At 48.2% G+C, this 17,930-nt stretch overlaps 2 protein-coding genes and 1 non-coding gene across 3 annotated transcripts in view; 2 read left to right on the plus strand and 1 right to left on the minus strand.

Moving 5' to 3' along the window:
• LOC146353374 (synaptonemal complex central element protein 1-like) overlaps positions 1-17,930 on the plus strand; it is a 615,017-nt gene that overhangs the window by 209,422 nt on the left and 387,665 nt on the right. The window lies entirely within an intron of this gene.
• Positions 1-17,930, plus strand: part of LOC146353381 (uncharacterized) — a 40,044-nt gene that overhangs the window by 7,542 nt on the left and 14,572 nt on the right. Inside the window, exons 2-11 of the mRNA XM_084832674.1 lie at positions 2,937-2,991; positions 4,460-4,518; positions 6,344-6,436; positions 7,400-7,527; positions 9,302-9,448; positions 11,440-11,523; positions 11,654-11,821; positions 14,366-14,462; positions 14,938-15,161; positions 16,672-16,825. Coding sequence (XP_084688800.1) covers positions 2,937-2,991; positions 4,460-4,518; positions 6,344-6,436; positions 7,400-7,527; positions 9,302-9,448; positions 11,440-11,523; positions 11,654-11,821; positions 14,366-14,462; positions 14,938-15,161; positions 16,672-16,825 — 1,209 coding nt within the window. The remainder of the gene's footprint in view (positions 1-2,936; positions 2,992-4,459; positions 4,519-6,343; positions 6,437-7,399; positions 7,528-9,301; positions 9,449-11,439; positions 11,524-11,653; positions 11,822-14,365; positions 14,463-14,937; positions 15,162-16,671; positions 16,826-17,930) is intronic.
• Positions 2,729-2,800, minus strand: TRNAE-UUC (transfer RNA glutamic acid (anticodon UUC)). The gene has a single exon. It is a non-coding gene; the product is annotated as a tRNA-Glu (tRNA).

The following is a 17,930-nucleotide window of genomic DNA, read 5'->3' on the forward strand; positions in this document are numbered from 1 at the left end:
TTGCTCACTGGCTGTCTGCCTGTCAAGCAAGCGGTAGCAAGGATGAGAAAGGAGGCCAAGGAGCAACAGCAGTTGGTGACAATGGTGGTGAGAAGGTAGACTCGTTGAAGGAGAGGGCCCATGAAAGATGTCTTGCCTAAAGGCCCTCAAAAACTTGGGGCCGGTGCTGAAAGGCTGCATTCTGCAGAATATGTAAAAAAAAACAAAAAATAAAACTCTCTTGGAGATATTGTTGCCCTTGATCCTGACACATCCCTCCTCCATTCCCATTTAGCACCATCCCTTCCTCTCCTCCCTGCTTTAAAGAAGAGGATCTGAAGTAATGTCGTATGATAAATAAAAGTATATCTGAGCATCTACAAAGTGAGTCTCACTATCCCCTCTGTGCAACTGCAGCCTTTCTGCACGCTCTTGGAATTAAGAACTGTAGACTTGAGCTGCTCCCCCATCCACCATTCTCTCTTCTGTTAGAAATTAAGCACTGTCCCTGCCTCCTTTGAGATCATTCTGATAAGACAGTCTCATTATCATTAGTATTGTTTTCATGCGTATTGTTCAGGGAGAGCACTCTGGTACTGTTGCTAAATTATCTGATGGTGCTCCAAACTTGACTGTGCCTGCTCACTTTCACTGCTTGCTGTATTTGACTGGGTGGGTCACAAGATCTGCAAATTCATTATACCGTCTGAGTGCGCAATCCTATCTTTGTTGTTGTTGTTCAGTCGTGTCCGACTCTTCGTGACCCCATGGACCATAGCACGCCAGGCCCTCCTGTCCTGCGCTCTCTCCCGGAGCGTGCTCAAGTTCATATTCATTGCATCCGTGATGCTATCTAGCCATCTCATCCTCTGCCAGACAGCAAAAAAAGGTCCTACAACTCCCAGCATGCCCCAGCCAGCCATACTGGCTGGAGCATGCTGGAAGTTGTAGGACTTTTTAAAATGTGGTCTAAACATGCATATGATTGTGCCCTGAGCCCCCTTTGAGGTATTTGTTGTTGTTGTTCAGTCGTTCAGTCGTGTCCGACTCTTTGTGACCCCATGGACCATAGCACGCCAGGCCCTCCTGTCCTCTGCTCTCTCCCGGAATGTGCTCAAGTTCATATTCATTGCATCGGTGATGCTATCTAGCCATCTCATCCTCTGCTGCCCCCTTCTCCTTTTGCCTTCAGTCTTTCCCAGCATCAGGGTCTTTTCCAGGGAGTTTTCTCTTCGCTTTAGGTGGCCAAAATATTTGAGCTTCAGTTTCAGTATCTGTCCTTCCAATGAGCACTCAGGGTTGATTTCCTTTAGGATGGACTGATTTGACCTCCTTGCAGTCCAGGGCACTCGTAAGAGTCTTCTCCAGCACCACAGTTCGAAAGAATCAATTCTTCGGCGCTCAGCCTTCCTTATAGTTCAGCTCTCACAGCCATACATTACTACTGGGAAAACCATAGCTTTGATTAGACGGACCTTTGTTGGCAAGGTGATGTCTCTGCTTCTTACTATGCTGTCTAGGTTTGCCATAGCTTTCCTCCCAAGGAGCAAGCGTCTTTTAATTTCATGGCTACAGTCACTGTCTGCGGTGATCTTGGAGTCCAAGAAAACACAATCTGTCACTGCTTCCATTTCTTCCCCTTCTATATGCCATGAAGTGGTGGGGCCAGATGCCATGATCTTAGTTTTTTTAATGTTGAGTTTCAAACCAGCTTTTGCACTTCTGCTTCATTGACTGTGCTAAAGCCTTTGATTGTGTGGATCACAACAAACTCTGGCAAATTCTTAAAGAGATGGGAGTACCAGACCACCTTACCTGTCTCCTGAGAAACCTGTACGAGGGTCAAGAAGCAACAGTAAGAACCGGACATGGGACAACCGATTGGTTCAAAATTGGGAAAGGAGTACGAAAAGGCTATATATTGTTGTCCTGCTTATTTCACTTATATGCAGAGTACATCATGAGAAACGCCGGGTTGGATGAATCACAGGTCGGAATTAAGATTGCCGGGAGAATTATCAACAACCTCAGATACGCAGACGATACCACCCTAATGGCAGAAAGCGAAGAGGATCTCAAGAGCCTCTTGTTGGGGGTGAAAGTGGCTATATGTTACTATATCTTATCTCCAGTATTAGAAGCAGTATGTCTCTGAACACCCAGTTGCACTGGGCTCTGAGCAAATTACAATAGCCCTACAGTTTGACTTCTGTCTCTGTGTCCTTGGGGGGGCTGGGGCATGCTGGGAGTTGTAAGACTTTTTTTCCTGGCTAAACCTGCATAGGATTGCACCCTTAAACTGTTTTTTCTGGTCTTATCATCTTGCAAAATTATCACACAGGCTAGCAATTCGCATAAGAAACAACAAAGCAAACAGTCTCCAGTCATTTTCCTGACAGAGATGCTTTTAACCACAGCGCAGTAGGCCAACATTCAATAGGTGAATTTTTTCCCATTGGGAAAAGATCCTCTGTTGAACTTCTCCTTGAACGCAGTTAGGTTTACTTCTGAGTACACATGTTTAGGATTGCACTTATTGATTGGTTAAACTTTTGGGACGATGTTCTGAGTAGCTAAGGCTGAGGGGATAGTTCAGCCTGGATGTTTTCCTGGTTAAAAACTACAGGACAGAAAGATGTTCGGTGTAATATATTTTAAAACTGTCATCCCCCTCTATCCACGTGGAGACGAGAACATTGCGATACCTACTGTTTTAGGAAGTGTTCGCTCTAGAAAGAAAAGCATTTTTTTCCCATACCGGGAGTCGAACCCGGGCCGCCTGGGTGAAAACCAGGAATCCTAACCGCTAGACCATATGGGAGGGACGTGCTAACTATGCTTTCTTTGCTTGGGTCAACACTAAATGAAGAAAGCACTGCTCATGCCCGTCACCTCCTGGAAGAAAGCGAAACTGCAACATTAAAAAAAGTGGGTTTCCCGTTTTATTTTGGAACGAGCATCCTTTGCATTCCGGAATGTTGTCAGTCCCGCTCCAATCTTGCTTACTCTGCAGTAAGTCGCCTTGATTTTTAATGGGGGCTGTCTCTTTTAAGTAAGGCATAGGAGAAGTTATTCGGAATGGTGTATCTGAGTTAAGCTCGCCTTCATCCCTGTGCAGGTTTACTTGGTAGTAAGCCCCACGGAATCCAATGGGCTGACTCCCAGGAAGCGTGCATAAGATTACAGCACCCCGGGTGTCGTGGTGACCGAGATCCCGAGAATAACCTTCCTCGGAAGCATCATCAAGGGCCGGGAGGGAGATAACTGGCTGGGGTTAATCGCGCACAGCTGAAACGATGCACGGCCGAGCTGCTTAAAAGGCGGGCTGGGGGGTCGTGTAAATGTTAAGCTCTCCTCTGAAGTTGTTTTTGTGTAGGGAGAGGAATCTCAGTAGGCTCTGGAGAGGTTTTATCTGGGAGTCCTTGTCCTTGTCCTGTTAATATCCCAGAAAAATGGGGTGGTGTTCTGCTATAAGGTGAGTGGGGGGGGGAGAGAGATGGATTTTGCTGCGTACAAGGGCTTGGGTCCAGACTGAATCATATGTAAAGTAGACCCACTGAAGTCAATGGGGTTTAAATTACTCATGATGACGAATGAGTCCTATTCACTTTAATAGTAGGCCAAAGTCTGGAACCACCCCAAGGATGTCCTTTTGTGACTGGGCTCTGGCAAGGTGCTGCTTCCTTCCACGGGCCAGCCCTTACCACAAGGCAGAGTGAGGCAGTTGCCTCAGGCAGCAGATTCTGCGGGTCATGAAAGGGCATTAGGTTTTAGTTATTTACTTTGTTTTTTGTTGTATTTCTAGTGTCAGGCGTGGGAAGAGGTGCTCATGGGGTTTTCTGCTTCATGTACCAAAATAACTTGGCTGGCTTTGGATACTATGCACCTTATTTGGGGTAGGTGGGTGAGGTGCTATTTGTTGCTCTGCCTCAGGCAGCAAAATGTCTTGGGCCATCCCTGCGTCCTTATACCTGTTTTTATTTGGAAATGGGGAAGCCTGCTGTATAACTGGGATTAGTCTTCTCTGAGGCTTCTTGAGTACGGGGGGCTCATGTGGAGACCTGATCTGGTGATAGAAATAGGATGCCAGGCTTGAAGTGCCCATAAAGGGGTATGGTATAGGCTAGTGCAATTAAGTTATTTTAGATTCAGTGATCTTATGCCCCCATTCTTTTTAGATGATAATGCATGCTACTGCATTTTGGGGCCGTCCTGCTCATTCTGTTCATTGGGGCCCTGGACTTCTGCCTCAAAGTCCTACCCTGATTGCACCACTTGCTGAAATACCTATAGCTTGCACTTTAGAAGGGATTAATATCAGAACACAGGATGGGTGGAGGGTGTGGGCTATGGGCTGTCTATTTTATCTGGAGTGTAACCACTGCGGGGTCTATGTAGTGCATATGCAGGGGGGTTGTGTCCCAGCACTGGCTGGACCGCTTGTATGAAATGTCGCAATTACTTCTTGATTGTTTTCCAGGTTGTTTCTTGTCGTCCTTCTGTCCCCTGTAGTGTGGCTTCAGGTTGTTCCTGCAACAGGTAACCAGATGTTTTGCATTTCCCTAACCATTTCCATTTTAACCAAGGTGCCTTTAAAAGTTCTTGCAGGCTGCCTTGAACTTGCTGTTGTTGTGGAAGAGTATTGCCTTTTTAAAGAAGGGGGATGGCCTCACTCCTCAACTGGTTAATCTTGGAAACCAGCTTTGGCCCACAGGTGTGGAACTTCAGGCCCCTGGGCCAAAGCTGGTTCCCCAGATGTCCTCACCGCCTTCCCCTAATCGCCAATCACTTGGTGATTTCCTGGTTTTACACAGTTTTTTCCACCCCCACCAGCATTCTAAAAGGTTGAAATGCCTCTCCTGAGGCTTAGGTAAAAGCTTTAAACTAAAATATGTTGGTATTTTGGCCCCACCCCTTTTGGCCCTGGCCATGCCCACTATGGGGAAAGTGACTCCTGATTGCTTTTCTGAAATTGAATTCATCCCTTGGGCTGAAAGAGGTTCAACACCCCTGATGTAAGCAATGCAAGAGTTGGGACTTGCTCTTTCTCAAGGTGCCTGTTTACCATGGAGTGCAGCCCTACCCAAGTTGGTGCCCTCCACATGTTGTGGCCTAAACTCCCATCGTCCATAGCTCTTGGTCATGCCGGCTTGGGTTGATGGGAGTGGTAGTCCAAAACATTTGGACAGCGCCAGCTTGTGGGAATAATACCTGTGGTGGGAGTCATAGGTTGGCGAAGACTGGCCATTGTGCTGCCTGAACTCATTAAGAGGCCCGCTAAGAGCTAGTGTTGTTCTCACTGCCAGTTCCTGCCAAGCAGTTGCACGCTACTTCTGTCTCTGACTTGTCCAGGCCCTGTACCAGCAGAGGAAGCCAGAAAGTGGTTTCTGTCTGTGATCATGCTCTATCTGGTGATATGTGACCCTGTGATAGATCTAACGAAGGGGGCCCTTTCTCACCGAAGCTCATGACATACTTGGTCTTGGTCTTGGACGATGCCTCAAGACTTTGCTTCTGCAGCAACAGGCAAATGTGGCTAGTCCTTCAGAATAAACCTGTGATGGTGTAATAAGACTCTGACCAAGAACTTCCTCAGTGAACCCAATTCTTCATCCTTCACTGGCTTCACCTCTTTTTCTCCAACCTTGGAAATTAAGACACCCCAATGCCACCCAGGCCAAATTGCTCAAGGGCCTCCGAAAAGCTTGCCTTGGCCACTAAAGCAAATCCTGCTTTCTGCCCTCCAAAAAGAGGAAGTGCCATCTTCAAGAGCTTCAGAAAAAGTTGTGGTGATTGAGAAGGCTTGGCAGCATTGGCTGTTGATATGTAAAGTCCTAGATAAACCTTCGCCCTGTGTGTGTGTGTGTGTGTGTGTGTGTGTGTGTGAGAGAGAGAGAGAAACTGAAGTTCACAGGGGTGGCCCAACCATAGAGACAATCCAGATAGAGATGCCAGAATTCCAGGGGCATCTGCCTGGGCTGCTGTCTCTTTTGGAGTATGTTTCTACAGGAAACTGGTATCCTGGCTGATACTTGATCACTTAATGGGCTGTTTTGCTGTTCCCATCTGATGTTGGGGAGGCTTAAGTTTGCCCCCTTTGTTTGAACTGCCCTCTTTAGCTCTTCCTCTTTCTTCATGTTGGATTGCTAAAAGGCACGGGATCAAGGAGGTGAGACGCCTGACAGGAAAAGAAACAGGCATTGAACTAGAGTGTGGTAGGCCTGCAAACGTTCTCAAAAGTTGCCTGGGTTGATAGTGGGACCACAGCCTGTACCATTGGAGACTCTTGTTCTCCTGTTGCCGTAAGGCTGCTAAGGAGTAGGGGCCCAGCTTGCTAACAACCTTTTTCCTCCTTGCCCTCCAGATCGGGTAGATGTGGAATGTCTAGGCAGCCTTGCCAGACTCAAATTGAATTCAGGCTATTTCCAGAACAAGTACATCAACTTTGCTGCTATTGGTGAGTCTTGATTTCCTTCCTGTTTTGATAGTAACTATGCAGGGTAAAATCCTACCCTTGTCTAATATGCTTTCTCCAACCTGCGATGGAGGAATGAATGGATGCTACCCAAGTGTTTTCACCCTCTCCAGGTTCTGGATGGTGGCCAGGTGTTTGCTTCACCTTTCTTACCTAAGACAACCTCCTTAAAGAAGCATTAGCTGGTATCCTCACCAAGGCTTGCAGAACTGTTCTCGCTGGGGCATAATGCCTCTTGCTGTCCCTACGAACCCACTCAGCCAAATATCAGGCACCTGGTGCTATAGGGGGTTGGCCTCAAGCACTTGCTCAGACCAGGCTTTGTTTAGCAGCCAGTGCTAGTGTTAACATCTCTGTGGCAAGGTGGATTCTGGGGACGTGCTCTCACTTTTCATGCTTCCTGTCTCAGGCTGCAAGCAGTATCCTCCTTCCGAGACAGAGTTGTGTACATAAATCAGTGTTTTTTCCAGGCAGCTTGTCTCCGGAGAAATGTACATATTGGGGAAGTATGCAGAAATGCATAGATTTGACAAAAGTGTGCACAAAACTGCATTACAGCAATGGACTTGAGGGAGGGAATGTATACACTTAAAAATGTGCACCAAAAATGCATTCATTAGGAAAATTTGAATTTCAATACAGATGTTTTAAAACTGCAAACTGATGCAGAAACAGAATTTGACCTTAACAATCTGGCAGTCTCAGTGAGAACAAGATTGACAGATCTGCCCATCGTTAACCCTATTGCAGTTCAGGGTGCTTCCTTTCCCAGAGCAATCAAGCCTGGAGCTGGCCCTGAAAAATAGTTGGGGCAGTAGGCTTGCTTCTACCTTTTAATGTAGAATTAAAGCTTCTCAGCACACTGATTGCTGGCATCCCTGTTTTGGGTGAATACAATGGAACAATTGCCCGTCTTCTGTCTGATTCAAATACTTGTTATTCCAGACAAGTTTGGTAGGTCTTGGCTGATAGATGGGGTCCAGGCTACCAAATGTGGATACACCATCTTCCAGGATATATGGGGAAACATCGAGATCCGTGCCTCCCTGATTGGCTGTTATGCTGAAATGGTGGTATGTAGGATGGGTGTATGTTGTAGGGCTGTGAATCAGATTTCTGGACTGTGTACCATAGACAAGATATGCATGAAAGTGGAGTGAATTGATAGTCTTGCACAAACCCTATGGCAGAGGTGTAGGACTCTAAGTCTGGGGGCCAAATCCAGCACTCCTGGGGTCCCAGGCTGGCCTTCTGGGATTTGCCATATGGCCATGCCCCTTCCCTTGACCCGAAACCCCTTTCCCCCAACCGCCAATTGTTTGATAGTTTTCCAGCTTTTGCATGCTTTCCCCCACATTCTGAAAGTTGAAATGCCTCTCCTAAGGGATAGTTACTGGCAGCAAAGACCTTTAAGCTACAATAGGCTGGTATTCATGGCCCTGCCCCTTTTGCTTTTGGCCCTGCCCACCATTGGAATGTGGCCCTTGAGAGCTTCTCTGCAATTGAATTTAGCCCTTGGGCTGAAAGAGGTTCCCCATCCCTGCTGTAGGGGCTGTGAACCAGATTTCTGGATTGCATAGGAAGCTAATTTAACACTGAAATCAGACAAATTGTCCGTTTAGGCCTGTTGAACTCTGTTGAGCCATGGTTCTCCAAAGTCTCAGACAGAGGTCCTTTTCTATCTTGCTATCCAGTATTTCTCTTCTGTTATTGGAGATTGAACCCGGTACCTTCTGCAAGCAAAGCAGGTGCTCTACAGATGAGAGGTGCTAGGACAAGGAGGAACTAGGACTCAAGGCAGAAACTGTCCCCTGGTCTCAGGAGCTTCTTCACCTTGAACATGCACATAGTCCTTTGGAGCTCCCATGAGGACTACAAATGTGTTTTGTTTGTTTTAAAAAGCAGAGATTCAAGGATACAAACAAGGGCACCATTTAGGGAGATGAGGTATAGCCATTCCCTTATGTTCCCAGCCTCTTCATTATTCCTTAGGAGCACCTAGATTTCTGGTTATTTGATAAGGTGTATACAAAAGTAACTGCAACCTCAAAAGGCAGTGTTTGGTTTTATTTTATGTTTGCAACTTTAAAATATCCATGACTGAATCGGGTGTCTCTCCAAACCTGGCATCACACCTCTGCAGGCAATGTCCTCACAAAATCAAGTTGTGTTAATAAGCCTCAAAGTCCTGGGAACTGGGAACATGGGAATATAACCCAGAACTAAGGGGACAGCTTTACTTACAGTACATTATTTGTGGCAAAGCTACACATCGGCAGCCAAGGAGATGACTAGTTTTAATTAATAGTGAAATGCTGCTTTCTTTACCCCTTAGAGTTGCAACATTCTAGTGACTGTAAGAAATAGCTGCCAAATTGCCTTTCTAGCGAATCCTTAAAGGCACAGCAGCCTTGTCCAGTTCTTAAGTTTAGACTCTATGCCTACCAAAGCTACCCTGTTGTCCCAAACCTGCTAAATGTTCCTGTCCACTTTATTTTTTGCTCACTGGCCCTTCTTTTCCTTAACCCCTTGTCATCTCTGACCTCTTCAGTTGCCTTGTTTCTGGACACCCTTGCAACAATATCCCAGCCCTTATGCCTGCCCCACGACACTACTCCTTTCACTAGAGCCTGTGTGTGAAGCTGTAATCCCAGCCAAATTGATAATGTTCCCTTCATGCACAGACATTGGACTGTAAACATTCTAGCAGCCTGTTTCCTAAGCAGCTAGAATGTTGGTTAAACATTTCATATTGTCTAGTTCAACCTATATTGGCACTGGAGACTCCACTGCTAAAATAGCTTTGATTAACTGTTGGTTCCTTTCTTCCCACAACCTTGTATTCAGGATGATCAGCATTTCACTCTGAACATACAGATCCAGGCAGCGACAGACCCAGAGATGCATGATGCTGTTGCGCTTAATGTCCCAGTGACCTGCCCTTATGGTCCATGGCAGCCAAGAGAAGTAGTCTGTGAGATGAATTATATGGAGGTAAGTTTAGACTTGAGAGGGAAGCCAAGTGGCAGCCTGAAACGCTTGAGGGGTGTGCCTGGGGAATTGCTGTTGCATTCGTAGAAGCCCAGCCTGGAAGCTAGAAGTCTTTAACTTGCTAGACTCCGAGGCTGTATTGACATGTGACACTGAAATGCACTTGAACCTCTCTGGCGCTGCTTATGTTGTGAATGAATGGATGTTCGTGTGGGAGCAGGACACAGCAGAGATGGCATGTACAGGCTCTTGGGTTCTCCTTGGGACTCATTTTTTAGTCTAAACAGGCTAAAGTAGAGGTGGGCAACCATTGGCGGTGAGGTTGAATGTGGCCTTCTGCTTAATTTGAAGCGGCCCTCAGCCTGATTTCAAAAGCCCTCTGTGTGTGATCAGTTCAGACTTTTGGCAAGAGCGATCTGTCCCTTCCCTGGCAGTCCACTGTGGGGGAAGGAAGGAGGAGGGAGAGAAAAGGGGGTGGCAGGAAGAAAAAAGGGGGACACGCCCACTTTGGCTCTGGTTCTGCCCACTGCTAGTCTTAGCCTAGGCCATCGCCAACATGTGACCCCCAACAGATTACAAGGGAATGTGGCCCTCAGCAGCAAAGGGTTGCCCACCTCTGGGCTAAAGCCTCATGGGCGCGGGGACATTATCTACAAAAGGTGTTAAAGCTGGGTGAGTATGTACTCTATGAATGGGCACAGTCATTTATGTATCTGGGTATTCCAAATCCTGTGCCAAGTAAAGCCAGATCCTGCAACCTGCATAAACTCTGAGAACTTTTTTTGTAGTGTTGCTAAACATGGGAAAGGCGAAACCACTGAAGCCCTGCTGTCGTTCTTGCATTTTATTCAACACCATGTCTCGGGGCATCATGGCAAGCACTGATGAAATACCTTCTAACTTTCAAATATACCCTTGCAGTCATAAAGGCTAGAAACCTCACTTTTTTAAAAAGGAAAGCTGCCATTCTCAGAATCTCACCACTTGCACCCATTTCCACATCCTTCCCTCTTGTGGGCTTGCAGCGTATGGACCTACTTGAGGTATAACCAGTGTGTTCGCCAGTTTTTGTGCCAGCCCTGGTGCCCTCAGGTATGCCTCCGGTGCCCGGCATGTAGCATTGAGCAGCTGGAGCTGAACCGAAGGACAAAAAAAGAGCCCTGCTGAATTGCACCAAAGGCCTGTCTAGTCCAGTATTCTGTTACCACAGTGGCCACGGGAAGCCCACATAAGCAGGACATGAATGCACCCTCCCACTGGTGTTCCCCAGCAGCTGCTAATGCTAAAAATGAAGTGTCTCCTATCCTGGTCCATGACAGCTTAAAACAGGGGTGAAGAGGCGCATTAATGCAAGCCACGTTCCTCGATCAGGAGAGGCAAGGACACTTCGTGTATCATCTTGTCCAGCCATCCTCTGCATCAAGTTGTGGCCCACCAAGCTCAGTGTAGCTTGCTCACCGTGTACGATGACCTCTCGGGTGCCTGACTATACCTACCACCCCGTCCTATTTCTGCAGTTTTGGGCAGGCAGCAAACACGGGAGGCTTGATGAGGCCATGATGGACTTCCATACAAGGCTGGCCATCCATTTAGGCAGTGGAGTTGTTCCACTCCACTGCCAAAATCCTCTGAGCTAGACTGCATGACCTGATGATGCTCAGGGAACTCCTTCCATGCCTGTCCATTGCTGAGTTGTGATACCAAACAGATACCTAGGAGGGATTTTGGGGTGGAGCCCAGGACCTGGCCCCTTTTTTGGCAGGGTTGAGGCAGTCTGTGTTCCCGGATGGTATCTACCTATGCCGAGAAGAGTGGGGTAACCAACTCTGTGCCCAGGATTTCCAGCCAGCTGCTGGAAGAAGCAAAAAAAGTCAATGCTGGCTTCTGTTGGCCACCCTGAATTCACAAGGGAAGGGACAGGTGGAGGGAAATGGAGACTTTTCACAGCCATCATCTGTAACTGATCTCTCAGCTATATTCTACTTTTTCTCAAGGTCTCCGTGAGGAGGAATGTGCCCCCAATCCCAAATGATGTTCTTCAAGATCAACCGGAGGACTGGGCATCTGCCTTCCCAGAGGTAATCCTTTCTCTCTTCTGCCTGATGAAGAAAGAGTCATGAGTGGGACTTGGAGTACAACCCAAGAGGAAGGTTAAACAACTCTGAAATATCTCCTTCCTTGCTTCCCTCCCCTCCTCCCCCTGTGTAGGCCCAAGCAGGGGCACCCTCCATCTGGCAAATAGTCTTTCATATGGACACCAAGAAGAAGGCCATGCTGGTTGAAGAGGCTCATGCTGTTGGTTATGGGGTCAACACAACAGACACAAGGATCGTGTTGAGGGCTTCCTACAACGCGACTGAGGCTCAGAAGTTGAAGGTAAGCTCCTCTGGAGAAGCAAAAGGAGGTGGCAAGGAGATGCTGGGCCAAGATTACAAGTATCCATACCTCAGTGCAATTGTCTACCTATCCCCATAAGTCTGTACATGGATAAATATACAACTTTGTATTTGGATAGTGCACATTTCTTTTATAGCCTGCTTTTCTTCCAAGGAGCCCAGAGTGGCATACATGGTTCCCTGCTCTTATTTTTGCCTCATAACAACCCTGTCAGGCAGGTTAGGCTGAGAGGGAGTAGGAGGTCAAAGGCTACCCAGTGAGCTTCTTGGAGTGGGGATTTGAAGCTGGGTCTCCCCGGTCCTAATTAACACTCTAGCTCAGCCTTCCCCAACCTGGTGCCCCCCCAGATATGTTGGACCCCAGCTGAGGATGATGGGAGTTGTAGTCCAACACATCTGGAGAACACCAGGTTAGAGAAGGCTGTTCAAACCATTATATCATGCTGGCTATCCCTCATATTACAGCAGGCATGATTTTGAGGGTAGAGGTGTACAAAATTATGTGGTGTGGATAGGGAGACATTTTTCTCCCTCTCTCCTACTAGGACCTGGGGCCATTCCATGAACTGATTGGTGGGAGATTCAGGACAAATAAAAGGAAGGACTTCTTCACACAGTGCATGTTTAAATTATGGAATTTACTGTCACAGGATGTGGTGATGGCCACCAGTTTGGATGGCTTTAAAAGGGGGTTAGATTAATTTCTGGAGGAGAAGGCTTTCAGTGGCTACTAGGCTTGATGGCTGTGTGCTACCTCCAGTACCAGAGACAGTGAGCCTATGTACACCAGTTGCTGGGGAACATGGGTAGGAGGGCGCTGTTGCACTCATGTCCTGCTTGTGGTTTCCCATGGGTTGTTGGTTGAACAGAATGCTGGACTAGATGCTAGAGAGCCAGCATGGTGTAGTGGCTAGAGTGCTGGACTGGGAGTCGGGAGATCCGGGTTCTAGTCCCCACTCGGCCATGGAAGCTCACTGGGCGACTTTGGGCCAGTCACATACTCTCAGCCCAACCCACCTCACAGGGTTGTTGTTGTGAGGATAAAATGGATGAGGAGGATTATGTACGCCGCCTTGAGTTCCTTGGAGGGAAAAAGGCAGGATATAAATGTAATAAATAAATAAATAAATAATAGATGGACCCTTGGTCTGATCCAGCATGGCTCTTCTTATGCTCATCCCCATCAGTGTTCATGAGAGAGCCAGTTTGTATGTAGCTGTATAGCCACTTTAAATAAAAGAAAAAGGAGAAAGATGATCCAGTTTACCTGGGAACACCTAGTCAAATGTGCTGACTAGTGCAGCCCTATTATCTGGATTCCCATATACAGCTGCTTCATCCCTTAGCTACTGTCCTCAGCAGGTACAAAATTGGCTTGAATGATCAGGGGCAACTGGGTATGTTTGGCTAGGAAACCTCATGATTTTGTCATGATCTCTGTGGAAGGCAAGTATCCGACAAAGTTAGGCATCTTCCTGAGCGCTGGATCATATTTCTGCAATTGAAGTATGGGGGAACGGGGGTAGTAATCATGGAAGGGGGGATTAGCTCCTTGATGAGGGCTTGAAGTATATTTAATCAGAACACGTATTTAGCATAAGATTACGCAAATTGAGCATCAAGAAAACCTAGATGTCTGGTTCAGCATAAATGACACAAACTAAGCCCCCTCGCCTAATCTTGCAGTTGTGTTGCCAATGATTTGGCACTTGCTAGTCCATGGGGAAGGAGCTGTGTGAGGCACTGAAGCCCTGCCCTACCCCTTTGGATTCACCAGGCAAAGATCTTGTACTTCAGAGTCAGCCTTGGCAACCATAGGGGCCTAGGAACAGTGTTGTAGCGGCACTGGGCGGCCCCCTTGGATCCCCTGTTCCCTCTGAGCTGAGTTGTGATCCTCACAGTAGCTAGGGGGACATGAATTTTCCCAGCCACATCCTATTGTTCCCCGTTGTAATACAAAGTATTCTGGGGTGGCCTGGTCTCGAATGGGCAGTTAAGACCCATTAGCTTTACCAAAGACCTGCTCCTGGTAGAGGTGAGAACTGCTAGAACCAGTATCTGGATATGGATCAATGAAGCTGCCCGCATCTTTGGGCTCTCGGGAGTGTGGCTACACTTGTTGGATTCTGTTAAGCCCGAGATGATTGGGGAGCTGACCTGATCCTGTACTGCTGTGCAACGGCAGAGGCATACACGCCTCTCCAAGTGCAGCGGTATTTACAAGAAGGCTGGTGTGCAGCACAAAATGGCCTAGCTCCTGTTGTACCACACCAGCCAGTATGCCTGCTGAGGTCTCCCAGTGCTGAGCACTTAGCAGGAGCTCCATTCCCCCTTCCCCCATACTCCTGGGAGACTTGCTCTTTTAAAAAACTCGATTCCACACAATCATGACTTGAAGATTCGGCGGGGTGCCGCATCCCCTGCTCTGCAGCTGCACAGATTCCTCGACAGCCTGGCAAGATGTTGCACTCTGGTCAAAAAAAAAAAGTACCAACTGCTAAGAACTTCTTGCTCACCATTTCAGGTCAATGGGGTTCTTTTCTCCTCGGTGAGATCCAGCACCTACTACAAGCAGCGTTGGATGCTCCTGATGGTGGACACAGCTGTGGCCTGTCCCATAGGTAGGCAAACGGGGCGACTCCTTTCAACCCAGGAGTGCAGAACCAGATGGCCACACCCCTTCCTGCAACCACCCAATGTTAGTGGCTTCCCAGCTTTTCTGCAGTTTTTTCCCCATTCTGAAAGGTTGACATGCCTCTTAAGGCTTAGTTATTGGTAGGGAGAGCTTTAAGCTACAATATACAAGAATGTTTGAATTCCTTGGCCACGCCCCTTTTGCCATAGGCCCCACCCACCACCAGAATGTGGCCCTCCCAAGAGCTTCTCTGAAATGGAATCTGGCCCGTGGGCTAAGAAGGTCAATGCCCCTGCTCCAGTCTATGGACCCCTTAAGTCCACCAACCTATTGGAGAAGCATAGGGGTTTTGAGGGGTTGTTTTTTTTTTTTTTTTTGAAAGATCTGTGTTTCTTCCTTGTAGCTCTAAGGCTTGAGCTGTGATGTCTTTTTCTCATCTTCTCCCTCCCTCCATCACACAGATGGTGTGACCTACACGGATGACACAATCACCTGGATTATCCCAAAAGGCATATCTCCCCTCTTGGTTGGAGTTGGCACCATCAAAGAGTTGCAAGTGAAGATGGGAATCAACCTGAACAAGCTGGCTGCCCAAGATATAGGCCGTCGGGGCTACTCACTGGCCAGTGACAATGATGCTATTGTAGTCAAGATTCCCATTGGTGCACTGGGTGGTAACTACAAGGTGGGCTCATGGGCACCTTTGATATCTAAGGGTCTAGCATAGGGGAAGACAAGGTGGTGCCTCTGGGCACCAATGCTCCCCCAGGCAAGTTCTGGAGCCCAGCAAGGTGCCTTACCATTGCCTCTTTTTCTCCTCAATTAACACATCTTCTTAACAGCAGCTGGGATTGCTGTGAAATAGGTTTCTGTTGGTGCTGAAAAGTGTGAGTTCAAAGGAGCTGTTCAGTGAGTTGGGGCTCAGGCCCCACCTCTGCTGTGTACTCAGTCTTCTGGGCAGGTTACTTGCCCGTCACCATGCCTCCCATGGCAGCCATTTTGTGGTGGTGCCCAGGACAGTTTCTTAAATTGCCAAATGTGCATATGACCCCAAAAGGCTGCCTACACAATGTGCTTTTGAGAGGGGGGGCAATGGATGACCAGATGTTACTTCCACTTCCAAGTTACGTCAGTACACCAGCAATGAAGAACCTCCAGCCCACAGGCCAATTTGGCCTGTAAGGCTGGCCCATCCAACCCACAGGGCCTTGACTGAAGCCCTGGAGGCTTGGGAAAAGGGTGGGGAGAGGAATTCCTGCTGTTACCTCAGATCTATGATTGGGGAGAACAGATCGATTCCCCTGCACCAGAGCTGGCCCTACCATTAGGTTGAGGAGGCAACTTCAGGTGGCAGGTGCTTGGGGGAGGCAACAGGCCCCTGGCCTTTCCTCTTGAGCACCTTAGCCATTCCCCTCTCTTGGAGAAGATGTCTGCCACGTTTCTGTCCTGCATGCCTAAACTAGCCTGCCGCTCCTTGGGCATGCTGTCCGGTTAGCAAGTTTGAAGTAGGGCTGAATTTCTAATCTAGTCAGCTTCAGTATGTGGAATGGAAAGAGGTGCCATCTTGTCCTCTGCCTCAGGCAGCAGAATGACTTGGGCAGCCTCACCCGGTGTGCACTGCTTGGGAGGGGCACACTAAGTGCTTTGCCCACCCTGCATCCCCCCTCCCAATGGGGGAAGACACAGGTCAGGTGAAGCCCCTGCCTCTCTGCGTGGAGAGATTAGGGAGATGGGAGCCATTGTTCCTGCCTCTCTGCACAGAGAGAGGTGGAGTGGTCTCCTGCTGCTCTCTCGACAGAGAAATGGCTTGCATTGGGGGTGAGGTGAGGCCTCTGGAGGGAGCTCCCCCTGTCATTTGGTCTGCCAGAGGCTGAGCCAGAATGAAGTTCGGTTCCCCTGGGGGATAAAACAGCCCCTGAACCCTGCTGTACACAACACCTCGATCGTGCTGCCACCCAAAACAGCAGCATCAAAGAAGAGTTGAAGCTGGATTAAATGTGCGCAACAGCGCACCCGTATTAGAAGGCTGATCATGAAAACTTTCTGGAGCCTGCAAGGACACGTGTTACAGTCAAAACGCCAACTGGGTGGGATGCCAGGAGAACTGAGGAGCTTCCATTCTTTTTGCCACACTGTGCCGTGTTGGCATTGGGCCTCCTCAGTGACAGCGGCTTGTTTTGGTCTTTTCCCTCCAGAGTTATGTGGTCTCTGGGAAACTGGCAACCGCCTACACGATCAGCCCCTTTGTAGAGCACCTGTGGGCAGACGACAAGAGGGGTGTTACGAAGCACACCATCCTGAAGGAGATCAACACCCCTCTGCAGCTAGTGCCAGTGACAGTGACAGACTGTGAGTGTTCATTGTGAAAGAAAAATCGTGTAAGAGTTGTGGAAACCATGGTCCTTGAGGGCAGAGAGTAGGCTGCCCCACAGACAACTGTCCAGATATTTATGTGGTGGGGGTATGTATGTCAAGAGAGAAGCCCACGATTCCAGCAAGATCAAGTCTGGCATGGCATGGATCAATGCCTCCTACATCCTAGCTGGTGGCAGAGCATGACTACATAGGGAGCATCATAAGCTTGTCAAGGGCGCACAGACTTGTGTGGCTCACCCGGGGTGCCACCGCTCCTCCCATTGCTGTGTGCAGTAGGGGGCATTTGGGCACCAAGCAGGGGCAGTGCTAGGCTGTGGCCCTATCCCCAGGTCTATTCCCCAGAGTAGATCCATTGACGCCAATGGAAAGTGTTTTTTCACAGCTTAATGGCCATGCAGGGGTCGATTTCCAGAGGGATGATGGTGGTGAAGGGAAGGGTTTACACCCATACCCATCCCGCATGTCAATTAAGATTTGAGAAGAAAACCTTCCATGGATGCCAAGGGAATCTTTTTTCCCCCATACTTAATGGGGGCAATTTTCCTCCAGAAGTCCTGGGTGGGTGGGTTTGTGTGTGTAAAAGAAGATGGGGAAGGGACAGAGAAAGAATTGGGGAGGGAATGTTTTAAAAAAAAATCTTTTAGGAACACAGTAATCTGGGCAGAAGGTCCTTTTCCAGGTACCATGTGTTAGATCCTGCTGTGTGTGTATGTGGTATGGCTCCTCTTGATCTAATTATTTCTAAATTTGCATGGGTAGATATACTTTAGCATATGCACATTTTATGCAGAATTGTGTCCTAAAGGCCTGGGCCCTGCATCTTTCAAGTGCCTAGCAATGCCCTGGGACCAAGGGTGGAGGCCCCGCCCCTCATGTGACCCTTTTCCAGGGTCTTCTGTCCTCGGAACTTGATTTGCCCCCACCCTCGTAGGCTACAGCCTTTCCTGCTAGCTGATGGACCAAGAAGTGGTGCCATCTTGTTCCTGCCATACTGAGGACTTGGGCGCAAATGTGTTGTAGGAAGGATGGGGCTTCCTGAATATGAAAATATTGGCAGAGGCAGTGCCTTTGAGAAAGT

The sequence above is a fragment of the Heloderma suspectum genome, chromosome 2, assembly GCF_057233095.1.
Source record: "Heloderma suspectum isolate Gila_16-S chromosome 2, 16-S_ref, whole genome shotgun sequence".
Taxonomy (NCBI): domain Eukaryota; kingdom Metazoa; phylum Chordata; class Lepidosauria; order Squamata; family Helodermatidae; genus Heloderma; species Heloderma suspectum.